Genomic DNA, 27,921 nt, shown 5'->3' with positions numbered 1-27,921 from the left:
AATGAATTTAATATTGGATCCTCAGATTCCAAAAACCTGTCTGCCCATGCTCTGGGTTCGCCAGACAAATAAGAGATGGCTGTGAAAACTTTAATTTTTTCTGTGCGATAGGTTCTAGGTTTTAAAGAAAATAGCAAAATACAGGCGTTTTTGAATTCTCTAAATTTGGTACGATCTCCAGAAAATGGAATGGGAGGATTTACCTGAGGTTCAGGCATTTCATTAGTCTTTTGAGTGATAAATTCATTTATTACCCTTTTTAATGTGCTATTTTCATTTTTTAGCTCAGTTAATCCTTGAGCTAATATTTCAACTTTCTGATTTAATGTAGTAATTTGATTGGATATTTCAACAGGATCCATAATCAATTCTGAAATTGTGAATATAAAAAAAATTCACTATTTTTATGGGCTTGATTATTCTGTAACAATCTGTTATTCTCTTTTAACAAAGTTAAAAATATATGTTACTTCTTCACTGAGTGTATGCTGCCATAAACTCCCAATTATCATATCTTAGATGTTAGGATTTAGTATGGTAGCAATTTATCTGAATGGATTTAAATGGTGGAAATAACACAAGTTGTAAGTCTTAACAAACACATGTTATCTTTGATAATAACAGATAATGAAATAGTAATTCTTGGTAAGATTTCATAACTGGCTATCAAGATGTGGATATGTACTTGAAGCAAGATATTGTTCATACATAAAGTTAGCGTTTTAGAAAGTTTGAACAAGCAGGATAAATATGGTTCAATCAAAGTAGAAGTGATATTCGAATGAATAATATTACGCATTGATTTCATAACGATATGCTGAGTCTAAGGTCATTGAGAAAAAAGTCATACCTTAAAGTTGTAATAATATCTTACTGTGCCTTAAGGAGTAAAGGAGGATCGAGTAGAACTTTGTGTTTGCAAACACGGAAGCATCGGTCTTTAGGCGCGCAGACTACAGCTGATCTGAGCAGAGCGGGAGCTGCGTAGCACATCCAGCTGATCAGTGAAGAGCGGGTGACGTCACCAAGTTCCGACTTAGTTCACGGAGATAGTTGCAGCGCTGTTGTAGATCCAATGGTTAATCAGGTTACAGGTTGAATTAATAAATATAACCTCTTTGTTCCCAAACACTGTTCAGATGTCACACTAAAGTGGAGGTATAAGGATTGAAGAATTAGTACTGAAATTAGCAATGATAACTTTAGGCTTTAAATGGATAACAGAAATAAAGGGAGCAGCAGTACTTCCCTCAGTGATCCAATAATCAAGCAATGAACACTGGAAGTAATGATCTAAATAGGGTGTAGGAATGGGGAGGAGATTTGACTTAAAGGCAAAGTTTGGAAGTCAAATCCTGACACTTGCAGAGGGATGCAGCACTCTTAAAATTGCAAAGCTTCTGAAGCGTGATCATCGAACAATCAAGCGTTTCATTCAAAATAGTCAACAGGGTCGCAAGAAGCGTGTGGAAAAACCAAGGCGCAAAATAACTGCCCATGAACTGAGAAAAGTCAAGCGTGCAGCTGCCAAGATGCCACTTGCCACCAGTTTGGCCATATTTCAGAACTGCAACATCACTGGAGTGCCCAAAAGCACAAGGTGTGCAATACTCAGAGACATGGCCAAGGTAAGAAAGGCTGAAAGACGACCACCACTGAACAAGACACACAAGCTGAAACGTCAAGACTGGGCCAAGAAATATCTCAAGACTGATTTTTCTAAGGTTTTATGGACTGATGAAATGAGAGTGAGTCTTGATGGGCCAGATGGATGGGCCCGTGGCTGGATTGGTAAAGGGCAGAGAGCTCCAGTAGGACTCAGACGCCAGCAAGGTGGAGGTGGAGTACTGGTTTGGGCTGGTATCATCAAAGATGAGCTTGTGGGGCCTTTTCGGGTTGAGGATAGAGTCAAGCTCAACTCCCAGTCCTACTGCCAGTTTCTGGAAGACACCTTCTTCAAGCAGTGGTACAGGAAGAAGTCTGCATCCTTCAAGAAAAACATGATTTTCATGCAGGACAATGCTCCATCACACGCGTCCAAGTACTCCACAGCGTGGCTGGCAAGAAAGGATATAAAAGAAGAAAATCTAATGACATGGCCTCCTTGTTCACCTGATCTGAACCCCATTGAGAACCTGTGGTCCATCATCAAATGTGAGATTTACAAGGAGGGAAAACAGTACACCTCTCTGAACAGTGTCTGGGAGGCTGTGGTTGCTGCTGCACGCAATGTTGATGGTGAACAGATCAAAACACTGACAGAATCCATGGATGGCAGGCTTTTGAGTGTCCTTGCAAAGAAAGGTGGCTATATTGGTCACTGATTTGTTTTTGTTTTGTTTTTGAATGTCAGAAATGTATATTTGTGAATGTTGAGATGTTATATTGGTTTCACTGGTAAAAATAAATAATTGAAATGGGTATATATTTGTTTTTTGTTAAGTTGCCTAATAATTATGCACAGTAATAGTCACCTGCACACACAGATATCCCCCTAAAATAGCTAAAACTAAAAACAAACTAAAAACTACTTCCAAAAATATTCAGCTTTGATATTAATGAGTTTTTTGGGTTCATTGAGAACATGGTTGTTGTTCAATAATAAAATGAATCCTCAAAAATACAACTTGCCTAATAATTCTGCACTCCCTGTAGTAGCGGAGGTCCAATATCTGGACTGCTGAGCGGGGGGCTCCCAGGCAGCAAATGCAGGGTGAATACGGGGTGGGAGAGGTAGCCTGCTGCTCTTGTCAACGGAGCACAATCCGGCGTGCACTTATGCCAGCTCCACCCATCCGAAAGTCAATCACAGGTTTTTTTATGCACACTATCTGAGGCTCCAGCTTCTGTATGTGCACAAGCTTTTTATATGCACACTATCTGAGGCACCAGCTTCTGTATATGCACAAGTTTTTTATGTGCACACTATCCGAGGCACTAGCTTCTGTATGTGCACAAGCTTTTTATAAGAAATAAATGTGAAACCCAGTGACTCAGACGATAATTTTCGGTCTATAGTATGATATATACAAAGTGTCCAGACTTATTCAAAGGCGTGATGGCATGTGTGGGGTAACTCACCACAACTCTGGAGTGGCTTCTCGCCACTATCATCAGTGGCTCACATTCCGATTCCGGTACACTGACCTATGCTGCAATCGAAGAGGGGATAACCTCTCACTTCTCTCCAGCATAGTGCAGTTCACAGGTCCCTTCCGGTCGGCCCCACAGGGAATACTTCCGCCCCTCTTCCGGCACTTTTACCTCGCTCACAGGCGACTGCTTTTCCAGCCAATGGTAGAATAGACACTTGCTCCAATTACAGGCAACAGCCGGATTCCATGCATTTGCTTCAAACAAGCTTTTTATAGGCACATTATTTGAGGCACCAGCTTCTGCCCCCCTTGTTCCCTCCCAGGCAGAGGCAAAAAAGATAGTGAAGATGTGTGAATCACAGTGCATATGTTGGATGTGGTGACTTAATACACTCGGAGAAGATTTATCATGTTACATTGGGCTTTACCCAGAGCCGCTTGGGTAATGTCAGCTTTACCCGGGTAATGCTAGTATTACCCAATTTTGGACTTTATTCGCAACACACACATATATATATATATATATATATATATATATATATATATATATATATATATATATATATATATTTTACTGTAAATATTTTACATTCCTATGTTCTTCACATAGGGGAAAATATTCTATGAATTTTTAAATAGAACATTGAAGTGTAAAATATTCATAACTCATGTCTTGTATAGTGCGCATTGATAAGTGTTAGTTTTGTTTTTTTATAGTTTTAATAAAAAATAAAGGATTTCAATTAGCCATACATGTTTTAATTTTGATAAACCACTTTTACAGCATCAATATTGCCTACATTTTCAGCTACTAGCCTATATAGGTATACTAAACAACAACTGGGATATGCTCGCTTATTATTGAAGAAACAAGTCTCTCTATCCACATTTGTAATATAATAGCCGTGGAAAGTGGTGGGTAGTCATCCCTCTCCGGGTGCAGAAGGTGGACTTAAGTGCTCCAAGGACAATAGAATTGCTTTTTCAGAAGTGTTTAAATTGAGTAACCTCGGTGTCTGCTAAAGCAAAGGTGTGGATATGAAATAAAGTGCTTCAATAAGATGAAGCCATAAATCATAGTACAGTGCCCAAGGTTCCATCTAGGAACGATGTCAATCTTTTCTGTTTGAAATAACCATATTCTTCTAGAGTTACAGTTCTGTGACCCTGTCTGTCCACATTTTTTGTTGTTGAAGGCAGTCTGTGTTTTCCAACTATGTGCTATTAAAGATTTAGCTCCAATCGGGCCAATTTGTAACAATTGGAGTCTAAGTTTACAGGGAATCTTTGGTAAGTCATTAAGTAAAGCATATCTGGGGATTAGTATAAAGTAGTTTGTCAGAACAGATTGAAGATGGGTCTTTACAATTTGCCACAGGGATCTAATCAGTCTGCATTGCCACCATATATGTATGTAGTTCCCGCGTTCCCTGCATCACCTCCGGCATGCCCCATTTGTACCCGGGTAGATTGTGTTAAGTTGGGAGGGGGTGAGATACCAGCGCAGCAACAGTTTGAAATTTAACTCCAAAATCTGTGGGGACGTTGAAGAACTTTTTGTATATCTGAAGATCCTTTCCCAGTTCTCCCTGTCTAAAGGGGTTCCTATATCTGTGTGCTATCTGGTGGTGTATGTAGGTAGCCCAGCGGTATGTTGTGACTGTAAGAGTTTACGTGATACTGACAAGGGATTGTTAACAGTCTCCTCTCTGAAGCAGAGTTTGGTAACAGGAGTAAATTAGAAAGTTACTTAAAATTGCATGCTTTATCTGAATTATGAAAGAAAAAAAAATGTGGGTTTAGTATCCCTTAAGTTTTTTGTTTTACTTTTTTATTTTTTTGCTGTACCCCATTTTGGTAATTTGTATTATTTTTTTGTCATATTCTATTCTTACCTGTTTTTCTGTTTATTTCTTAATTTTTCTCTCACTTTTTATGGTATAACTGTCTTTCCTTATCTCATTTTATTCAGATTGATTTAATGTAATATCTTGTATTACAGAACATAAAATGGCATTGTGCATTGTGAAAGATTGCCCTAACTCAAGCAAGAAAACCAAACTAACTACAGCCACATCACTACATGTGTTTCCAAGAAGTGCAGAAAATATACGTCAATGGTTGCTTGCGACCGGCCAATTTGATGATGGCATAGATGATATGGTTAGCAGAGTGATTGAAACGAACAAGACGGCACGTTATAGAATGTGTTCACTTCATTTCACACCAGGAAATTATTATTCAAATGGACTGAAAATGTGTCTCTACAGACATGCAACGCCAACTGTCTTTGGAATAAATTTAGCCAGAAAAATTCAAGGTTTGAGACAATTGACTTCATCTGGGCAAAGCTCTACACATAATGCAAAGAAAATTGTGCTTTCATTAAATGAAGGTGACGTTGTTGAAAATGTTATCGATCATGTTGAACATACTGCAGCCTTAACTTCTGTGGGTGTATCACATGCTATTAATTGCCATTTTTGTGGACATCAGATCAACAAAGTGTACATGGATGCTTCAACTAATACAGAATCTAAAATGGAACATAAAGAAGCACAGCTTGATGGATTGCATGAAACCGTAGCATCTGGTGCCCAAACCAATGTATTATTTGGTAAGAAACATACTATTACATAAAAAATTATAATAATAATAACAATGAAAGATACTTACAGTTGGGCAGTGGGTAATGTGCAAATTACATCAGTTGCTTCTTGTACAAGGATAGAGAGCACTTGTACTGCAGATGTTTTAGAAGAAAATCTTGAACCTCTTATGTCAAATATGTCACCCATTTATCCTTTAATCTCCCATAGATCAGTCTAACCACTGCAATATACATGTAACTGGAAATTGACCGTTTAAATGAAACCGTAACATCAAGCCGATTGACAGCTCTATTCTGAGAGACCAATATTATAGTCCTGATACAAACATCCTTAGGCTCCATAAAACCAGATATCATCAAGAAACCAGATATTATCAAGAATCTAGACGTAGTTATTGGATATGAAACCCAATTTTTTTTTTCATGATTCAGATAGAGTATGCAATTTACATTTAGCCACCAATTGGCAAGAACTACCCAGGTGCTGAACTAAAAATGTCGGGCCCCTAAGCTTACATATAAAGATACCAAGAGAACGAAGAGAAATTGATAATAGGTGTAAATTAGAAAGTTGGTTGAAATCGCCTGCTCTACCTGAATCATGAAAGAATATATGAATATATGTGGGTTTCACATCCCTTTAAAGAGATATATATATATATATATATATATATATATATATATATATATATATATTGTTTTTGAAATCTGTCTAGATGAGCATATTAAAGGGATATGAAATCCAAAATGTTTTCTTTCCTAAGATATGGTGAGTCCATGGCAGAATCTTCAATTACTGTTGAGAATATCACTCCTGGCCAGCAGGAGGAGGCAAAGAGCACCACAGCAAAGCTGTTAAGTATCACTTCCCTACCCAAAAACTCAGTCATTCTCTTTGCCTGCAGTGCAAGGAGGAGGTGAAGTTTTTTGCTGTCTGAAAAGAAGTTTACTTCAATCAAGATTTTATTATTTTAAAAACAGAGTAGATGACTTGTTAGTGAAGGGGTTTGTGTTTTACCCTACTTTGGTGACTCAGACTGTAAATTATTTTCCTCCTTATTCCGGTGTAGCTACCAGTTACAGGAGTTTTTCTATCTGCAGTGGCAATTTTTGTTAACAGGGGAGTGCCGTGTTTGTTTTCTTTAATGGCCGCCGGGACCTCCCATGTTACAGAGAGATGGTCCTTTTCACTGTGGCGGCAGTTTAATAGAGAATGCACGCTTTTCAGAAGAGGAAAGACGCAATTTATTCTGACAGTCGGAAGTAGTCTCCGGCTTCGCATCTAGATTGTAAAGATCAGAAGGAGTTCAGGAGTGAGCTAGAACGGCTGCGTTTTCTTTTGCTGACAGTGCGTTTAGATCTTTAGTCAGCAGGGGCATGTAGGCACCTCAGCTGAATAGTTGAGGTGTAGAGTGTCAGAGGGGTTTTGTTACGCCTGAATCTCGGTATAATTGAGATATGTTGTGCCTTAAAGGGACAGTAATCGATATTGTTTGCAAATTAAAAAATAAAAAAAAATATATATATATATATATTTTTTTTTTTATCTCAAGTGTTATTGTTGCAAGATGGACCAAGAGGCTTTGCTTAATGTTACACGAAAGCTCTGTTTTAACTCCCAAGTAGAGCCCTGTCACGGATACTGGGCTGAAAGGGTTACATTCATACCCCCTACAACCTCACCCCTGTTGTTTCTCAGTGGACGCTTTGATTTGCTTGTTTATGAAGAGCTGGGGTATGACCAGGAAAACCCTCCTGGGCTGGCCGGGCTCCTGGAACTCCCAGTCGGCCGCCCCACCACGGACACCGTCCTAACCCCTCTCAGACTGGCCAGGCTCCTGGAAGTCACGGTCGGCCACAGGACAGCAGAACACCCGCTAAATTTACCCCTTGTCGCTCCAGCAGCCCTTTACCCCAGAGCTCCGCTCTTTTGGGGATTGTTAGCCCATAGGGAGGACAAGAGCTGTGGCAATTTTCAGAGGGGAGCTCCTTTGGGAACTGGGGGTTTTGGACACCCCTAACCCCATAACTTTAACGGACTGTTACTCCGGTCCCCAGTAACAAATCATCTGTGGCATCTGGGGACCGAGAGCTTTAAAATGACACCCTGGAAGTGCCGCCGCTCCACCGGGATCACCCGAAACCGCCACCCCTAAGTATTGGGATTATGTGAGACTGTGGCTCCTATGGAAGTGCCGGGCTGTCTGGAGGGGCGGGAATGGCGGGAAAATAGTGGGATTGTCCAGGGTCTCATCAAGATGAGCTGACAGTATAAAAGGAGTGTGTGTTTTCCATAAAATCAGTTCCTGTCTAACCTGAATGCTAGTGTGTCTAGTTATTTGGGTTGGTTCCAGCTAAAATCACTTTCCTGGGCTACATAGCAGCCTGTTCCAGGCAGAGAAAGGATCCTCAGGTAGAGCTATCCAGCCTGGGTAGCTGGAGTCTGCCACAGGGTGGGACCCTGTGTACTGGTGCTGTCAGGCATCAGGGGTGGCTACAGGCTGTGGTCACTTGCCAGCTACATAGCTGCAGTCGGCAGCGAGGAAGCAGGACCCCTTTTGGCGGAGTTACCCAGTCGGGGTAGCCGGGGGTATCCGTCACAAGCCCCCTCTTCCTTTCTGTTCTTCATGTATTTTAAGAACTTTATTTTACAGGACAGACTTTTTGAATCTGAGCCATCATTCTCTAAGGCTGATGCTGTTCAGGGTTCTCCTGTATCAGATATGCCGCAGCTTTCTCCTCAAACATCCCAATCCTTATCTTCACCTCATGCAGTGCCCTGCGGTTCCTCTCATGCTCCTGTAGGAGTTTATTTGCAAGACATTGCTGCCCAGGTATCCTCTGCGGTATCTGAGGCATTTTCTGCCTTTCCCATGCTTCAGGGAAAACACAAGAGGACATTTTTAAAGATTCAGTTCGTAAGGTTTTTGAACCAGGTTGCTCTTTCTCAGAAGTCTGATGAGGAAGACCCGTCATTAGCCTCTGAGGGTGAAATCTCAGACTCACTCAGACACTAGAATTCCTTCTGCTGATGCTGAAGTTGTATCCTTCAGATTTAAGCTGGAACACCTCCGTATGTTGTTAAAGGAGGTTTTGGCTACCTTGGACGACTCTGATACGACTATCGTAGTCAACCTTAAGAAATCTAGTAAGCTAAATAAATACTTTGATGTTGCCTCCGCAGTGGAGGTATTTGCTGTTCCAGACCATGCTACAGAAATTATTGCACGGGAGTGGGAGAGGCCTGGAATTCATTTTTCTCTATCTCCAATTTTCAAGAAAATGTTTCCGGTGGCGGATTCCATTAAGGAGTCGTGGCAGTCGGTTCCTAAGATGGAAGGAGCAATCTCCACCTTGGCTAAGAGAACCACTATTCCCATAGAGGATAGTTGTTCTTTCAAGGATCCAATGGATAAAAAGCTGGAGGCCTTGCTAATGAAGATGTATGTCCATCAAGGCCTTCAATGGCAACCTGCAGTGTGCATTGCCACTGTGACCAGTGCAGCAGCCTACTGGTTTGATGCGTTATCTGATTCGTTTCATGCAGAAACTCCCCTGGAGGAGATCCAGGACATGATTAAGGCTCTTAAAGGGCCACTAAACCCAAAATCTTTCTTTCATGATTAAGATAGAGAATAGAAATTTAAACAACATTACAATTTACTGCTATTATTTAGTTTGCTTCATTTTTTAGATATCCTTAGTTGAAGAAAAAGCAATGCACATGGTGAGCCAATCACACGAGGCTTCTATGTGCAGCAACCAATCAGCAGTTGCTGAGCATATCTAGATATGCTTTTCAGCAAAGCATATCAAGAGAATAAAACAAATTGCAATCATGAAAGAAAAAATGTGGGTGTCATGTCCCTTTAAGTTAGCCATTTCGTTTTTCACTGATGCTTCCTTACAAGTCATCAGGTTGGGAGCAAAAATATCTGGTTTTGCTATTCTAGCTCGCAGAGCCTTATGGTTGAAATCCTGGTCTGCGGATGTTTCTAAGCTTTTGGCGATCCCTTACAAGGGTAAGACCTTGTTTGGACCTTGCCTGGCTGAAATAATTTCAGATATCACAGGTGGAAAGGGATCTTTTCTGCCACAAGATAAGAGGAATAGACAGAAAGGACATCCAGAGTAATTTTCGTTCCTTTCGTAACTTCAGAGGTAAGCCTTCCCCTCCCTCTTCCAAGCAGGAACAGTCCAAGGGGCCTATTTATCAAAGCATCAACTATGTTGCATTCCCGGGCGTCAATATGCTCGCTAAACATCGCGGCCGCGGATCTGAATACCATCTCTTTATTTGTCAAAAACACGCGCGTCAAGTACGGTGCGAAGAGCATCGGACTGGTGTTAACTAACATTCGTCGATGTCGTGGCTATTCAGGTTTTTCCCAATTTTATTTATATCATTTCATTATTGTCCACAAACAAGCAGATTATTGTATATAGTGTAAATGTATTCTTTTTCTGAGCAGGACTAATTGCGAATATAGCAAGTAGCGACACATTTGGTGCAAAGTGGATAGTTATAAATATTCTAATTCTTTTTAATATATACACACACACACACACACACACATACACATATATATATGTATATATATGTGTGTGTGTGTTATGTCAGAAATCTTTTGGAAACATATTTACATAAAAGTTCCTTTTTTTGTTCTATACAATGTTGTCTGTCATATCTCTGTGTTTTATTTATACCACTATATGTATATATTGTAAATGTATTACAGGTGGCCCTCGTTTTACAACGGTTCAATTTACACCGTTTTAGAATAACAACCTTTTTTCCAGTCATGTGACTGCTATTGAAAAGCATTGAGAAGCAGTGCATTTATTAAAATAGCCAGTAGGTGGAGCTGTCCGCTTGTGTTGCAGCAAAGCCAAGCAAGCTGAAATTAATCAGTTGAACCAGACCTGAGCTATCGAGCAGATTTCAAAGGAACAAGATCTTCCTGTCTATAGATTGGGATGCATAGAAAGAACTGTTTGCAGAAAAATGCAAGTGAAGTCTGTGTTGTGTGATTATTTTATTAGGTTTATAATGCTGTTTAGCAAATGTTTTTGTTCATTTAACTTAGTTTAATTATATATTCTGTGTTGTGTGATTATTTTATTAGGTTTATAATGCTGTCTAGCATTTAAAGTCTTCATTTCAAAGCTTTTAAAATAATGTATTAGGTGTTACTTATGACAATTTTGAGAGGGGCCTGGAACCTATCTCCCTCACTTCCATTGACTTACATTATAAACTGGGTTTAAATTTACAACAGTTTAAATTTGCAACCATTCCTTCTGGAACCTAACCCCGGCGTAAACTGAGGGCTACCTGTATTATTCTGAGCAGGAATAATTGAGAATATAACATGTAATCAGAGTATCATATGTATTTATTTGCAATCAATGGTTATTTTAAAGGTATAGGAAAGTAAAAGTTGCACTAGTGGGAGCTAGCTGCTAATTGGTGCCTGCACACATTTGTCTCTTGTGATTGGCTAAATAGATGTGTTCAGCTAGCTGCCAGTAGTGCAATGCTGTTCCTTCAGCAAAGGATAACAAGAGAATGAAGCAAATTTGATAAAAGAAGTAAATTGGAAAGTTGTTTAAAATTGTATGTTCTATCCAAATCATGAAAGAATATTTTGGTTTTTCCTGTCCCTTTAAAAGCTGGGTCAGGTTTCTCTCTGCACCTGTCTAACCCCTCTTGATTGCATTCTATTTTTAAAAACCACCCCTTTGCAGGTGTTATAAAATGGGCTAGCATATAAGATGACATTTCTTACTGAAAAATAAATTCAAGAGAAGGAAGAAATGCACTGAAAATAGCATGCCAGTAAAGAGGTGATTTTAATTTCTGCTGTATCTGAATCATGACCGTTTAAAGTTAGGTGGGCTATCCCTTTAAGCTATCAGCTTAAGATTCTATTGAATCAAACATCAATTCAAATTTTAAAATCTTTGTCTAAAATATTACACTGTGTGTCCTAATGTCAGCATCAATGTTTATCTTTAATACTAATTTCACATATACATACTTTCAAAGTATAATACACAATGTAACAAATGGCACTTACAAGTTCTGATGAGTGATCAATGACACAAGTATCGAGCAATTTGATTAGTTAGTCATAGTTTATAATGTGTATTTTAATCAGATTGGGTGATGTCATAAATCATGTGATTATGCATATTCCAATCAAAAGTGGTGGAAAAATGTGTGTGGGTTATTTAGGAGTTTGCGTCATAATTGGTGCGAAAAGTGTTGCATCAAATATGGCGTGAAGTGGGGAGTGGGACTTAAACATGGTGCACATAGATTTTTCCAACAAATAAAAAGGAAGTTAGCTATATTATGTTGTGTATTTATTTCATTTTTATCACTATATCTATTAGTGCGACAAGTTTGGGACAAAACTTTGCACCAAATATGTAGAAATAATATTGTCCCCTTGCTGTGTAATGAGAGACAAATTTGTAGCATAATCCATAAGTAGTAATGTATTTTTAATTTTTATCCCTATATCTACTAGTGCACCAAATGTGGAGCAATAATATTGTTTGATTTAGAAAGGGTATACAATTTTAATAAAGTTTCTAATTTACATTTATTATGTAATATACTTCATTCTCTTGCAGCATCAAACATAAGCTTTCTGTGTTTTCCGACTCCCATTGAGTTCTATGGCATCCGCGACCTGAAGGGTGGCGGATTGAAAACCAGGTACGCTGAGTCTGAAAAGACACAAGCGTAACTGTAGAATTTTTGATAACTTTGTGAGATCTTCAAATAGTGTTGAATAGGAGGGCGAATGAACACGATTCCGCTCGAATTCCACATGTTTTCAACTCGCATTGATCTGCGTCGGATTGAGATTGTGGTATCGTATGTTACATCACAAATTTCAACGGTTGCCGATGTTGACGATTTGATAACTACGGCGGATCAATCTCGCGACAATTATGACGCAGAATTCCAGCGTATTTTCAGTTGACGCTTTGATAAATATCCCCCCAAGCCTTCTTGGGAACCCAATCAATCTTGGAACAAGGGGAAGCAATCAAAGAAACCCGCAGCTTATTCCAAGCCAGCATGAAGGGTTTGCCCCAATCCGGGATCGGATTCAGTAGGGGGGTAGACACATTTGTCTCTTGTGATTGGCTAAATAGATGTGTTCAGCTAGCTGGCAGTAGTGCAATGCTGTTCCTTCAGCAAAGGATAACAAGAGAATGAAGCAAATTTGATAAAAGAAGTAAATTGGGAAGTTGTTTAAAATTGTATGTTCTATCCAAATCATGAAAGAATATTTTGGTTTTTCCTGTCCCTTTAAAAGCTGGGTCAGGTTTCTCTCTGCACCTGTCTAACCCCTCTTGATTGCATTCTATTTTTAAAAACCACCCCTTTGCAGGTGTTATAAAATGGGCTAGCATATAAGATGACATTTCTTACTGAAAAATAAATTCAAGAGAAGGAAGAAATGCACTGAAAATAGCATGCCAGTAAAGAGGTGATTTTAATTTCTGCTGTATCTGAATCATGACAGTTTAAAGTTAGGTGGGCTATCCCTTTAAGCTATCAGCTTAAGATTCTATTGAATCAAACATCAATTCAAATTTTAAAATCTTTGTCTAAAATATTACACTGTGTGTCCTAATGTCAGCATCAATGTATATCTTTAATACTAATTTCACATATACATACTTTCAAAGTATAATACACAATGTAACAAATGGCACTTACAAGTTCTGATGAGTGATCAATGACACAAGTATCGAGCAATTTGATTAGTTAGTCATAGTTTATAATGTGTATTTTAATCAGATTGGGTGATGTCATAAATCATGTGATTATGCATATTCCAATCAAAAGTGGTGGAAAAATTCACTAGTGTGTGGGTTATTTAGGAGTTTGCGTCATAATTGGTGCGAAAAGTGTTGCATCAAATATGGCGTGAAGTGGGGAGTGGGACTTAAACATGGTGCACATAGATTTTTCCAACAAATAAAAAGGAAGTTAGCTATATTATGTTGTGTATTTATTTCATTTTTATCACTATATCTATTAGTGCGACAAGTTTGGGACAAAACTTTGCACCAAATATGTAGAAATAATATTGTCCCCTTGCTGTGTAATGAGAGACAAATTTGTAGCATAATCCATAAGTAGTAATGTATTTTTAATTTTTATCCCTATATCTACTAGTGCACCAAATGTGGAGCAATAATATTGTTTGATTTAGAAAGGGTATACAATTTTAATAAAGTTTCTAATTTACATTTATTATGTAATATACTTCATTCTCTTGCAGCATCAAACATAAGCTTTCTGTGTTTTCCAACTCCCATTGAGTTCTATGGCATCCGCGACCTGAAGGGTGGCGGATTGAAAACCAGGTACGCTGAGTCTGAAAAGACGCAAGCGTAACTGTAGAATTTTTGATAACTTTGTGAGATCTTCAAATAGTGTTGAATAGGAGGGCAAATGAACACGATTCCGCTCGAATTCCACATGTTTTCAACTCGCATTTGATGATCTGCGTCGGATTGAGATTGTGGTATCGTATGTTACATCACAAATTTCAACGGTTGCCGATGTTGACGATTTGATAACTAACGGCGGATCAATCTCGCGACAATTATGACGCAGAATTCCAGCGTATTTTCAGTTGACGCTTTGATAAATATCCCCCCAAGCCTTCTTGGGAACCCAATCAATCTTGGAACAAGGGGAAGCAATCAAAGAAACCCGCAGCTTATTCCAAGCCAGCATGAAGGGTTTGCCCCAATCCGGGATCGGATTCAGTAGGGGGTTAGACTTTCACAATTCGCTCAAGCTTGGATACGGGATGTCCTGGATATCTGGGCGGTGGACGTCGTATCCCTGGGTCACAAGTTAGAATTCAAGACCTTTCCTCCCAGGGGCAGGTTCCTCCTCTCAAGATTATCTGTAGACCAGATAAAAAGAGAGGCATTCTTAAAATATGTTCAGGATCTTACGGACCTGGGATTGATATATCCAGTTCCAATTCAGGAACAGGGTCTGGGGTTCTATTCTAATCTGTTCGTGGTTCCCAAAAAAGAGAGAACTTTCAGACCTATTCTAGACCTGAAATGTCTAAACAAGTTCCTCAGGGTACCATCCTTCAAGATGGAAACTATATGTTCCATTCTTCCCTTGGTCCAGGAGGGTCAGTTCATGACGACCATAGACCTAAAGGATGTTTACCTTCATGTTCCCATTCACAGGGATCATCACAAATTTCTGAAATTCGCCTTTTTGGACAATCGCTTTCAGTTTGTAGCTCTTCCGTTTGGCCTTGCCACAGCTCCCAGAATGTTCTCAAAAGTTCTGGGGGCTCTATTGGCAGTGATCTGGTCTCGGGGCATTGCAGTAGCACCCTATCTGGATGACATTCTGGTTCAGGCGCCATCCTTTAAGCAAGCAAACTCTCATACAGAGATCTTGTTGTATTTACTTCGCTCCCACGGATGGTATGTGAATCTGGGAAAAAGTTCCCTGGTTCCAGCTACAAGGGTAGTGTTCTTAGGGACCATAATAGATTCCCTATCGATGAAGATATTTCTGACAGAGGTCAGAAAATCAAAGATTTTCTACTATTGCCTTTCCCTTCATTCCTCTCCTCGGCCGTCAGTGACTCAATGTATGGAGGTAATTGGTCTGATGGTAGCTTCCATGGACATCATCCCGTTCACTCGGTTCCATCTCAGAGCTCTGCAGTTATGCATGCTAAGACAATGGAACTGGGACTATGTGGATCTGTCTCAACGAATAGATCTGGATCAGGCGACAAGAGACTCTCTTCCGTAGTGGTTGTCTCAGGAACACCTCTCCCATGGAACTTGCTTCTGCAGACCTTCCTGGGTGATTGTGACCACTGATGCCAGCCTGCTGGGCTGGGGAGCAGTCTGGGACTCATTGAAGGCTCAGGGTCTATGGACTTGGGAGGAGTCAGATCTCCCCATAAACATCCTAGAGCTGAGAGCAATCTTCAATGCTCTGCTGGCCTGGCCTCAATTAACTTTAACTCGGTTTATCAGGTTCCAGTCGGACAACATAACATCGGTGGCTTACATCAACCACCAAGGAGGAACTCGAAGTTCCTTGGCCATGACAGAGGTGGCTCGAATTATTCAGTGGGCGGAGACCCACAACTGCTGTCTATCTGCGATCCACATTCCGGGAGTGGACAATTGGGAAGCGGATTTTCTGAGCAGACAGACTTTTCATCCTGGGGAGTGGGAACTCCATCCGGAGGTGTTTTCCAGCTTGACCCTCAAATGGGGGCAGCCGGAGCTGGATCTCATCGCATCTCGTCAGAATGCCAAGCTCCTGAGGTACGGTTTGAGGTCAAGGGTTAAACAGGCCGTTCTGATAGATGCTCTGGCGGTCCCTTGGAATTTCAGTCTAGCATACCCGTTTCCTCCGTTCGCTCTCCTTCCACGAGTCATTGCCGGATCAAGCAGGAGAGGGCGTCGGTTATTCTCATAGCACTGGCGTGGCCTTGCAGGATCTGGTATGCAGACCTAGTGGAAATGTCATCTTTTACCTTGGAGACCTCTGAGGAAGGACCTTTTACTTCAGGGTCCTTTCCTTCATCCAAATCTTGTTTCTCTGAAGCTGACTGCTTTGAAATTGAACGCTTAATTTTATCTAAGCATGGGTTTTCTGAGTCGGTCATTGAAACTTTGATCCAGGCTTGCAAGCCTGTGACAAGAAAGATTTACCTTAAGATATGGCGTAAATATCTGTATTGGTATGAATCCAGAGGTTTCTTTTGGAGTAGAGTCAGAATTCCTAGGATTTTGTCCTTTCTCCAGGAAGGTCTGGAGAAGGGTTTGTCAGCAAGTACTCTGAAGGGTCCGATCTCTGCGTTGTCTATTTTGTTGCATAAGCGTCTGACGGATGTGCCAGATGTGCAATCTTTTTGTCAGGCCTTTGTCAGAATCAGGCCTGTGTTTAAACTTGTTACTCCTCCATGGAGTCTTAACCTTGTTCTTAAAGTTTTACAGCAGACTCCGTTTGAGCCTATGCATTCCTTAGATATTAAGAGGTTGTCTTGGAAGGTTCTGTTTCTTGTTGCTTTTTCTTCTGCTCGGAGAGTCTCAGAGCTCTTGGCGTTGCAGTGTGATTCCCCTTATCTTATCTTTCATTCTGGTAAGGTGGTTCTTCATACTAAGTTTGGTTTCCTTCCTAAAGTTGTTTTGAACAAGAATATTAATCAAGAAATCGTTGTTCCTTCTATATGTACTAATCCTTCCTGTCATGGGGATCGTTTGTTACATAACCTGGAAGTTGTGTGTGCTCTGAAATTCTACTTGCAGGCGACTAAGGATTTTTGTCAGTCTTCTGCATTGTTGGTTTGTTTCTCTGGGAAATGCAAGAGTCAGACAGCTACGACTACTTCTCTTTCTCTTTGGCTGAAGAGTATAATTCTTTTGGCTTACAAAACTGCTCAACCATCTGAGAAAATCACAGCTCATTCAACGAGAGCTGTTTCCTCTTCCAGGGCTTTCAAAAATAAAGCTTCTGTGGAACAGCTTTTCAAGGCTGCAACTTGGTCTTCTCTACATACTTTTTACATATTTTACAAATTTGATACTTTTGCCTTGGCTGAGGCTTCTTTTGGGAGAAAGGCTCTTCAAGCAGTGGTACCTTCTGTTTAGGTATTCCTGTCTTGTCCCTCACTAATCTTCTGTGTCCTCTAGCTTGGGTATTGATTCCCAACATTAATTGAAGATTATGCCGTGAACTCATAATATCTTAGGAAAGAAAACAAAATTAATGCTTACCTGATAAATTTATTTATTTCTGGATATGGTGAGTCCACGGCCCCGCCCTTTAGTTTACAACAGTTATTTTTTACCGAAACCTCAGGCACCTCTACACCTTGTGTTGCTTCTTTTTCTCCATTTACCTTCGGTCGAATGACTGGGAGTTGTAGGTAGGGAAGCGATACTTAACAGCTTTGCTGTGGTGCTCTTTGCCTCCTCCTGCTGGCCAGGAGTGATATTCTCAACAGTAATTGAAGATAATGCAGTGGACTCACCATATCCGGAAATAAATAAATTTATCAGGTAAGCATAAATTTTGTTTTTCATGGTTCCTTCAGATAGAGAATGTGATTTTAAACAGCTTTCTATTTTACTTCTATCAATTTTTCAATATCTTTTTTTTTTTTTTAAAAAAGCAGGGACATAAGCTTAGGAGCCTACCCATTTCTGGAACACTATAAGGCAGCATTATCTCCTGCCATGTAGTGGTCCAGTTACCTACCTGTGTATCTCTTCAAAAAGAATATCATGGGAACAAAGCAAATTTTGATTATAGAAGTAAACTTGAAACATTTTTAAAATTGTATTCTCTGTCTGAATTAGAAAAAAAAAAATTGGTGTGTTTCATAGCCCCTTAAATGTTTGACCTGTAATTATCCAAACTTTAGTTCTGTATTGTAGACCCACCTGCTACCAACGAAGGATTGTTAAAGAGAATGACACTCTCTGTAACGGTTGGCGATTTGACTACATATGGCAAGGAAGCATGCTCAACACACCATTACTATATGAAGGCAGCTGCCTGTTGCTTCCGGATGCAGTCTTCACTATCAGTGGAGACCGCAGCATGTGCCAGATAGTTGGATGTAGATATGCTGGGCAAAGTACTATGACATAGTACCTACTTCCAATTTGCATAAGGGGTTAAATTATTTTACCATTGGTGACTTTCTATTGTGATGGCACCTAGCTGGATCTTCCTATCACTGGTATCCTCCTGGTCTATCTGTCCATCCTTTTTGGTGTGCACATCACACCGCTTCCTATTTGCGTTTAAAAAAAAAAAAAGAGGATGAGAAAAACGCGTTGTTTACCCCTTTACTACCGGAAAATTTAAAAAAGAATTTGCCGAAAATACAGAATTGTTAGCATTTTTACCATCACTCTATTTAAACAGGAATAGAGCCTTGTTTTTTTTTAATTTACCTGTCAAAACTATATATTTTAAGTCGACAACCCAAGGTATTGATCTAGGTCCATTTAGGTATATTTAATGACACCATTTCACCACCAAATGTGATCATATAAAAAAAAAAATCTTAACAAATTTTGGGTTTCTCACTGAAATTATTTACAATACCGCTTGTGCAATCATGACAAAAATGATTGTAAAAGCTTTTCTTTGATCCCCTTTGCTAATAATTAACAGTCAAACATGGCTTTGCCATTGCTTTTTGGTAAGTAATATGCAGTTCTATTTTACATGGCATCTTTGGTACTGGCAGCTGTCTGTCATTTCTTAATATATAAATATTTATGACTATTTGATTATTTTCTGTACTGTAGCTCCACATCCCTCCCTCTCCCTTCAATTTTATTTTCTGTAGGTAAGGTCCCACCCCCTTCTGCTGCTGGACTGCCCACCTGTCTCTGCTTTCCCTCCCACACCTCCCGCCAACACCAGGAGATGATCATTAAGACGGTGAAAACAGTGTCACTGTCTGTAACGATCTACCTTTATATGGAACCAGAGCACTGATCATGCTGTTTCCATATTCTGACAGATACCTGCAGCTTAGAAAGACCAGCTCTCGGCTGTCACTTTACAGACAAAACTGCTAGAGCTTCCTGCAGCTACAACGTGTATATATACATTATGCCATAGGATAGCCTTTGTACCACACACACACTCACACATACATATATATATATATTGTGATGAATGGCTTTGATTTTCTTGTTCTAGATCATAGAGTGCTTGTAAGGTTTCATTATCCTCATTTGTTAAGCTATTAACATCCCTACTGTTTTTTTCTTTCTCAAAGTGACTAATGTAAATTTTCTCGTGAATTTGTTAATATCAATGAACAAATCAAAGGGATGGGGTGCTTTTACAGGTGCAAATGATAGTCCCTTTCTTAAAAGGGACTCCTCTATTGGGTTTAGTACATATGATGAGATATTGAATATTTTTATAGTATCCAGTGTCTCATCATCAGCTATGACCTCCTTCTTTTGGAATTGAAGTCTCCTCCCTGCTCTGCATCCTCTTCTACATCTATAGTTATTTTTCTGCCCTTTGTTGGAGTCTGTCCTAATGGGTGGGGGATTGTGGTGGTCTCCATTCCAAGTCCCACTCTACCTGTTTCGGTCTTGCCACTTGTATATGGGCTCTTGTTTTGGATCTGTTTCCTGGACTTACCCCTAAAAAATGTGTTTGGTTTTGGGGCAGTTTGTAGTTCCTTATTTCCCTTCTGTCATCTCTACTATCCAACCTATCTCTAGGGGGGTACTGATACTCCCATTCACCATTATAATCATTATGTATGTCCCTGAATTCCTTAAACCTATAATTCCTTCCATTATCGTTTCACCATTGGTTGCTCTTTTTTTTGTTTGGGTAGTCTCTCCAATTTACCTGTGGTTGTGCCCAACGTTTATTATTGTTTGGATTGGAACCCCTTGCCTTATATGTATTCCACTCTCTACTATTACTATACACATGGTTATTGTGGTTGTTCCACTTCCCCTCTTTATTACCATATTTCCCTTTCTTTTGATTACCATAGTTTTTATTTTGGTTATTTCTATTATTATTGTTTCCATTCTGCATAGGGGGTCTATAGTTAGGAGTTCTATTTGCTGGTTTCAATTGGTTTGAAAAAGTGAAATGGTCCTCCAGGCCAATGTTTTTCAAGAAGGGTGTAGCTGGTGTAACAGGAGTAATAGGAACAGTGGTATCTGCTTCCAAAATCTCAGCTTCCTCCTTTTGTTTGATTTTTATAGCAATGTTATGATATCTATAGGTTAACATATAAAAATGGCATAACACAGAGTGCTTGATATATACTTTATCTGTTTGAACCTGCCTTCCTTCCGTTTGTTCAAGATAAAAAGATTGATACAAATTGTATATTTTAATTGGTGCAAAAAACAATTATATCTATTTACAGGTTTTTTTAAGTATTATCTCCTTCTCACCCTTTTTCAATACAGTTGGTTCATGGGAACTTACTACAGGGTTTCATTCATACTTTTATTTATATAAAGAAGTAACACTCGTTTTTAAGTGTAATCCCCCGGAAAGGGAAGGTTTCATAATATTTAGCTATATAAGGTTAAATTTATTGCTATAAGAACCAATGTAGACCTTTTCATACTTTCTGTTCAAACATGCCTCTAGAACTTGCTATAAATTAAAGGCAGCAATAACAGAGGATTTTTATTAGTACCTGGATGGGAACGTTTTTACCCTTAAACGAAATGGAGAACGGACATTCAATCAGGTTAGAGCAGTGATGCATATAACAGGGAAGTAGGGGGCGTAAACCTACCTCTGAAGAAGCGACCAATTGAGTAGCGAAATGCGTCAGGCTCCGCCCCCGACTCACACGCTCCAGTATACTGGCAACATAGTCAAATAGCTGTTTTCGGTTAAGCTTCTGTTTACAGCAATAGATTGACTCGTGCCAGCAAACACTGAAGCGGTTTTTAGATATTTTATTATTTTATTTATTTGTACAATTTTACTCCAGTGTATATTTGTACTTGTGTATATGGTGCTTTATGTGAAAATAAATTACTTTTAATCCCACTGAATCTTGCTCTCTGCAAGTGTACAAAAAGTTATATCGCCATAAATCCCTAAAACCCATTCATAGAACAATCAGCATAAAGCTGAACAAGCAACATAAAGCTGTGCTTGGTAACACCAATCAAGGACCTGGGAGTTTTTGTGGAAGGGCTGAAGTACACAGGACAGAAAGTCTACTCCGATATTAACAGCATCTAAGGAGATCATCAGGGCTGATAATAGCCTCCATGCATTTTCCATACCTCATATAGTTTGAGGTCCCAACAAGTGAGTACAAATTTGGCATTTAAGTAGGTGATATTTGTGGAATCTGAACCTACTACACCCAGATCCGGATTCTTTGTGCGCCCCTTCCCTTCTTCTGTTTATATATATATATATATATATATATATATATATATATATATATATATATATATATATATATATATATACAGGGAGTGCAGAATTATTAGGCAAATGAGTATTTTGACCACATCATCCTCTTTATGCATGTTGTCTTACTCCAAGCTGTATAGGCTCGAAAGCCTACTACCAATTAAGCATATTAGGTGATGTGCATCTCTGTAATGAGAAGGGGTGTGGTCTAATGACATCAACACCCTATGGCCTAGATTTAGAGTTCGGCGGTAGCCGTCAAAACCAGCGTTAGAGGCTCCTAACGCTGGTTTTGGGCGCCCGCTGGTATTTGGAGTCAGTGATTAAAGGGTCTAACGCTCACTTTTCAGCCGCGACTTTTCCATACCGCAGATCCCCCTACGCCATTTGCGTAGCCTATCTTTTCAATGGGATCTTTCTAACGCTGGTATTTAGAGTCGTTTCTGCAGTGAGCGTTAGAGCTCTAACGACAAGATTCCAGCCGCCTGAAAATAGCAGGAGTTAAGAGCTTTCTGGCTAACGCCGGTTTATAAAGCTCTTAACTACTGTACCCTAAAGTACACTAACACCCATAAACTACCTATGTACCCCTAAACCGAGGTCCCCCCACATCGCCGCCACTCGATTAAAATTTTTAACCCCTAATCTGCCGACCGCCACCTACGTTATACTTATGTACCCCTAATCTGCTGCCCCTAACACCGCCGACCCCTGTATTATATCTATTAACCCCTAACTTGCCCCCCACAACGTCGCTGCAAGCTACTTAAAATAATTAACCCCTAATCTTCCGACCGCAAATCGCCGCCACCTACGTTATCCCTATGTACCCCTAATCTGCTACCCCTAACATCGCCGACCCCTATGTTATATTTATTAACCCCTAATCTGCCCCCCACAACGTCGCCGACACCTACCTACACTTATTAACCCCTAATCTGCCGAGCGGACCTGAGCGCTACTATAATAAAGTTATTAACCCCTAATCCGCCTCACTAACCCTATCATAAATAGTATTAACCCCTAATCTGCCCTCCCTAACATCGCCGACACCTACCTTCAATTATTAACCCCTAATCTGCCGACCGGAGCTCACCGCTATTCTAATAAATGTATTAACCCCTAAAGCTAAGTCTAACCCTAACACTAACACCCCCCCTAAGTTAAATATAATTTTTATCTAACGAAATAAATTAACTCTTATTAAATAAATAATTCCTATTTAAAGCTAAATACTTACCTGTAAAATAAATCCTAATATAGCTACAATATAAATTATAATTATATTATAGCTATTTTAGGATTAATATTTATTTTACAGGCAACTTTGTAATTATTTTAACCAGGTACAATAGCTATTAAATAGTTAAGAACTATTTAATAGTTACCTAGTTAAAATAATTACAAATTTACCTGCAAAATAAATCCTAACCTAAGATATAATTAAACCTAACACTACCCTATCAATAAAATAATTAAATAAACTACCTACAATTACCTACAATTAACCTAACACTACACTATCAATAAATTAATTAAACACAATTGCTACAAATAAATAACATTAAATAAACTATCTAAAGTACAAAAAATAAAAAAGAACTAAGTTACAGAAAATAATAAAATATTTACAAACATAAGAAAAATATTACAACAATTTTAAACTAATTACACCTACTCTAAGCCCCCTAATAAAATAACAAAGCCCCCCAAAATAAAAAATTCCCTACCCTATTCTAAAATACAAATATTACAAGCTCTTTTACCTTACCAGCCCTGAACAGGGCCCTTTGCGGGGCATGCCCCAAGAATTTCAGCTCTTTTGCCTGTAAAAAAAAACATACAATACCCCCCCCCCCAACATTACAACCCACCACCCACATACCCCTAATCTAACCCAAACCCCCCTTAAATAAACCTAACACTACCCCCCCTGATGATCTTCCTACCTTGTCTTCACCATGCCAGGTTCACCGATCCGTCCTGGCTCCAAGATCTTCATCCAACCCAAGCGGGGGCTAGACATCCACTGAAGAAGTCCAGAAGAGGGTCCAAAGTCTTCCTCCTATCCGGCAAGAAGAGGACATCCGGACCGGCAAACATCTTCTCCAAGCGGCATCTTCTATCTTCTTCCATCCGATGACGACCGGCTCCATCTTGAAGACCTCCAGCGCGGATCCATCCTCTTCTTCCGACGACTAGACGACGAATGACGGTTCCTTTAAGGGACGTCATCCAAGATGGCGTCCCTCGAATTCCGATTGGCTGATAGGATTCTATCAGCCAATCGGAATTAAGGTAGGAATTTTCTGATTGGCTGATGGAATCAGCCAATCAGAATATAGTTCAATCCGATTGGCTGATCCAATCAGCCAATCAGATTGAGCTCGCATTCTATTGGCTGATCGGAACAGCCAATAGAATGCGAGCTCAATCTGATTGGCTGATTGGATCAGCCAATCGGATTGAACTATATTCTGATTGGCTGATTCCATCAGCCAATCAGAAAATTCCTACCTTAATTCCGATTGGCTGATAGAATCCTATCAGCCAATCGGAATTCGAGGGACGCCATCTTGGATGACGTCCCTTAAAGGAACCGTCATTCGTCGTCTAGTCGTCGGAAGAAGAGGATGGATCCGCGCTGGAGGTCTTCAAGATGGAGCCGGTCGTCATCGGATGGAAGAAGATAGAAGATGCCGCTTGGAGAAGATGTTTGCCGGTCCGGATGTCCTCTTCTTGCCGGATAGGAGGAAGACTTTGGACCCTCTTCTGGACTTCTTCAGTGGATGTCTAGCCCCCGCTTGGGTTGGATGAAGATATCGGAGCCAGGACGGATCGGTGAACCTGGTATGGTGAAGACAAGGTAGGAAGATCTTCAGGGGCTTAGTGTTAGGTTTATTTAAGGGGGGTTTGGGTTAGATTAGGGGTATGTGGGTGGTGGGTTGTAATGTTGGGGGGGGGGGTATTGTATGTTTTTTTTTACAGGCAAAAGAGCTGAAATTCTTGGGGCATGCCCCGCAAAGGGCCCTGTTCAGGGCTGGTAAGGTAAAAGAGCTTGTAATATTTGTATTTTAGAATAGGGTAGGGAATTTTTTATTTTGGGGGGCTTTGTTATTTTATTAGGGGGCTTAGAGTAGGTGTAATTAGTTTAAAATTGTTGTAATATTTTTCTTATGTTTGTAAATATTTTATTATTTTCTGTAACTTAGTTCTTTTTTATTTTTGTACTTTAGATAGTTTATTTAATGTTATTTATTTGTAGCAATTGTGTTAATTAATTTATTGATAGTGTAGTGTTAGGTTAATTGTAGGTAATTGTAGGTAGTTTATTTAATTATTTTATTGATAGGGTAGTGTTAGGTTTAATTATATCTTAGGTTAGGATTTATTTTACAGGTAAATTTGTAATTATTTTAACTAGGTAACTATTAAATAGTTCTTAACTATTTAATAGCTATTGTACCTGGTTAAAATAATTACAAAGTTGCCTGTAAAATAAATATTAATCCTAAAATAGCTATAATATAATTATAATTTATATTGTAGCTATATTAGGATTTATTTTACAGGTAAGTATTTAGCTTAAATAGGAATTATTTATTTAATAAGAGTTAATTTATTTCGTTAGATAAAAATTATATTTAACTTAGGGGGGTGTTAGTGTTAGGGGTTAGACTTAGCTTTAGGGGTTAATACATTTATTAGAATAGCGGTGAGCTCCGGTCGGCAGATTAGGGGTTAATAATTGAAGGTAGGTGTCGGCGATGTTAGGGAGGGGCAGATTAGGGGTTAATACTATTTATGATAGGGTTAGTGAGGCGGATTAGGGGTTAATAACTTTATTATAGTAGCGCTCAGGTCCGCTCGGCAGATTAGGGGTTAATAAGTGTAGGTAGGTGTCGGCGACGTTGTGGGGGGCAGATTAGGGGTTAATAAATATAACATAGGGGTCGGCGATGTTAGGGCAGCAGATTAGGGGTACATAGGGATAACGTAGGTGGCGGCGGTTTACGGAGCGGCAGATTAGGGGTTAAAAGTGTAATGCAGGGGTCAGCGATAGCGGGGGCGGCAGATTAGGGGTTAATAAGTGTAAGGTTAGGGGTGTTTAGACTCGGGGTACATGTTAGGGTGTTAGGTGCAGACTTAGGAGGTGTTTCCCCATAGGAAACAATGGGGCTGCGTTAGGAGCTGAACGCTGCTTTTTTGCAGGTGTTAGGTTTTTTTTCAGCTCAAACAGCCCCATTGTTTCCTATGGGAGAATCGTGCACGAGCACGTTTTTGATGCCGGCCGCGTCCGTAAGCAACTCTGGTATCGAGAGTTGCATTTGCGGTAAAAATGCTCTACGCTCCTTTTTTGGAGCCTAACGCAGCATTTGTTTGAACTCTCGATACCAGAGTTAAATTTATGGTGCGGCCAGAAAAAAACCCGCGGAGCGTTAACAGCCCTTTTACCGCCGAACTCTAAATCTAGGCCTAGATCAGGTGTGCATAATTATTAGGCAACTTCCTTTCCTTTGGCAAAATGGGTCAAAAGAAGGACTTGACAGGCTCAGAAAAGTCAAAAATAGTGAGATATCTTGCAGAGGGATGCAGCACTCTTAAAATTGCAAAGCTTCTGAAGCGTGATCATTGAACAATCAAGCGTTTCATTCAAAATAGTCAACAGGGTCGCAAGAAGCGTGTGGAAAAACCAAGGCGCAAAATAACTACCCATGAACTGAGAAAAGTCAAGCGTGCAGCTGCCAAGATGCCACTTGCCACCAGTTTGGCCATATTTCAGAGCTGCAACATCACTGGAGTGCCCAAAAGCACAAGGTGTGCAATACTCAGAGACATGGCCAAGGTAAGAAAGGCTGAAAGACGACCACCACTGAACAAGACACACAAGCTGAAACGTCAAGACTGGGCCAAGAAATATCTCAAGACTGATTTTTCTAAGGTTTTATGGACTGATGAAATGAGAGTGAGTCTTGATGGGCCAGATGGATGGGCCCGTGGCTGGATTGGTAAAGGGCAGAGAGCTCCAGTCCGACTCAGACGGCAGCAAGGTGGAGGTGGAGTACTGGTTTGGGCTGGTATCATCAAAGATGAGCTTGTGGGGCCTTTTCGGGTTGAGGATGGAGTCAAGCTCAACTCCCAGTCCTACTGCCAGTTTCTGGAAGACACCTTCTTCAAGCAGTGGTACAGGAAGAAGTCTGCATCCTTCAAGAAAAACATGATTTTCATGCAGGACAATGCTCCATCACACGCGTCCAAGTACTCCACAGCGTGGCTGGCAAGAAAGGGTATAAAAGAAGAAAATCTAATGACATGGCCTCCTTGTTCACCTAATCTGAACCCCATTGAGAACCTGTGGTCCATCATCAAATGTGAGATTTACAAGTAGGGAAAACAGTACACCTCTCTGAACAGTGTCTGGGAGGCTGTGGTTGCTGCTGCACGCAATGTTGATGGTGAACAGATCAAAACACTGACAGAATCCATGGATGGCAGGCTTTTGAGTGTCCTTGCAAAGAAAGGTGGCTATATTGGTCACTGATTTGTTTTTGTTTTGTTTTTGAATGTCAGAAATGTATATTTGTGAATGTTGAGATGTTATATTGGTTTCACTGGTAAAAATAAATAATTGAAATTGGTATATATTTGTTTTTTGTTAAGTTGCCTAATAATTATGCACAGTAATAGTCACCTGCACACACAGATATCCCCCTAAAATAGCTAAAACTAAAAACAAACTAAAAACTACTTCCAAAAATATTCAGCTTTGATATTAATGAGTTTTTTTGGGTTCATTGAGAACATGGTTGTTGTTCAATAATAAAATTAATCCTCAAAAATACAACTTGCCTAATAATTCTGCACTCCCTGTATATATATATATATATATATATATATATATATATATATATATATATATATATATATATGTCCTATTGGGTAAAATTACAGACTGCTGTTTAATACGTTTGTTACATCTTGTACTGTGTACTATCAGGTAGTATTTTGGCCAACCTATCCAGTACTTACCAGGTGAGATTCCCTCTATACAGGGGGCATGGGCACAAATAACCACTCCCACTTTATTAATCTATATAACCCATAACCTGAACACCCTCCTTCATTCCTAGTTTTGTCCATTATAGGATGATCAGAGCTAGGTCCTTCTCTGGAGGTCTCACTGGGTAAGTTATGGTGGAGGCTGTCAGGCGTTTGTTCCCACCAGG

General features: G+C 39.7%; 1 protein-coding gene across 1 annotated transcript in view; it reads left to right on the top strand.

Moving 5' to 3' along the window:
- Nucleotides 1-27,921, top strand: part of LOC128657000 (zinc finger protein 391-like) — a 132,036-nt gene that overhangs the window by 15,965 nt on the left and 88,150 nt on the right. The window contains exon 3 of the mRNA XM_053711215.1: nt 5,098-5,712. Coding sequence (XP_053567190.1) covers nt 5,106-5,712 — 607 coding nt within the window. The 5' untranslated portion in view covers nt 5,098-5,105. The remainder of the gene's footprint in view (nt 1-5,097; nt 5,713-27,921) is intronic.

Source organism: Bombina bombina, chromosome 4, assembly GCF_027579735.1.
Source record: "Bombina bombina isolate aBomBom1 chromosome 4, aBomBom1.pri, whole genome shotgun sequence".
NCBI classification, from domain to species: domain Eukaryota; kingdom Metazoa; phylum Chordata; class Amphibia; order Anura; family Bombinatoridae; genus Bombina; species Bombina bombina.
This window is presented reverse-complemented; position numbering and strand designations above follow the sequence as displayed.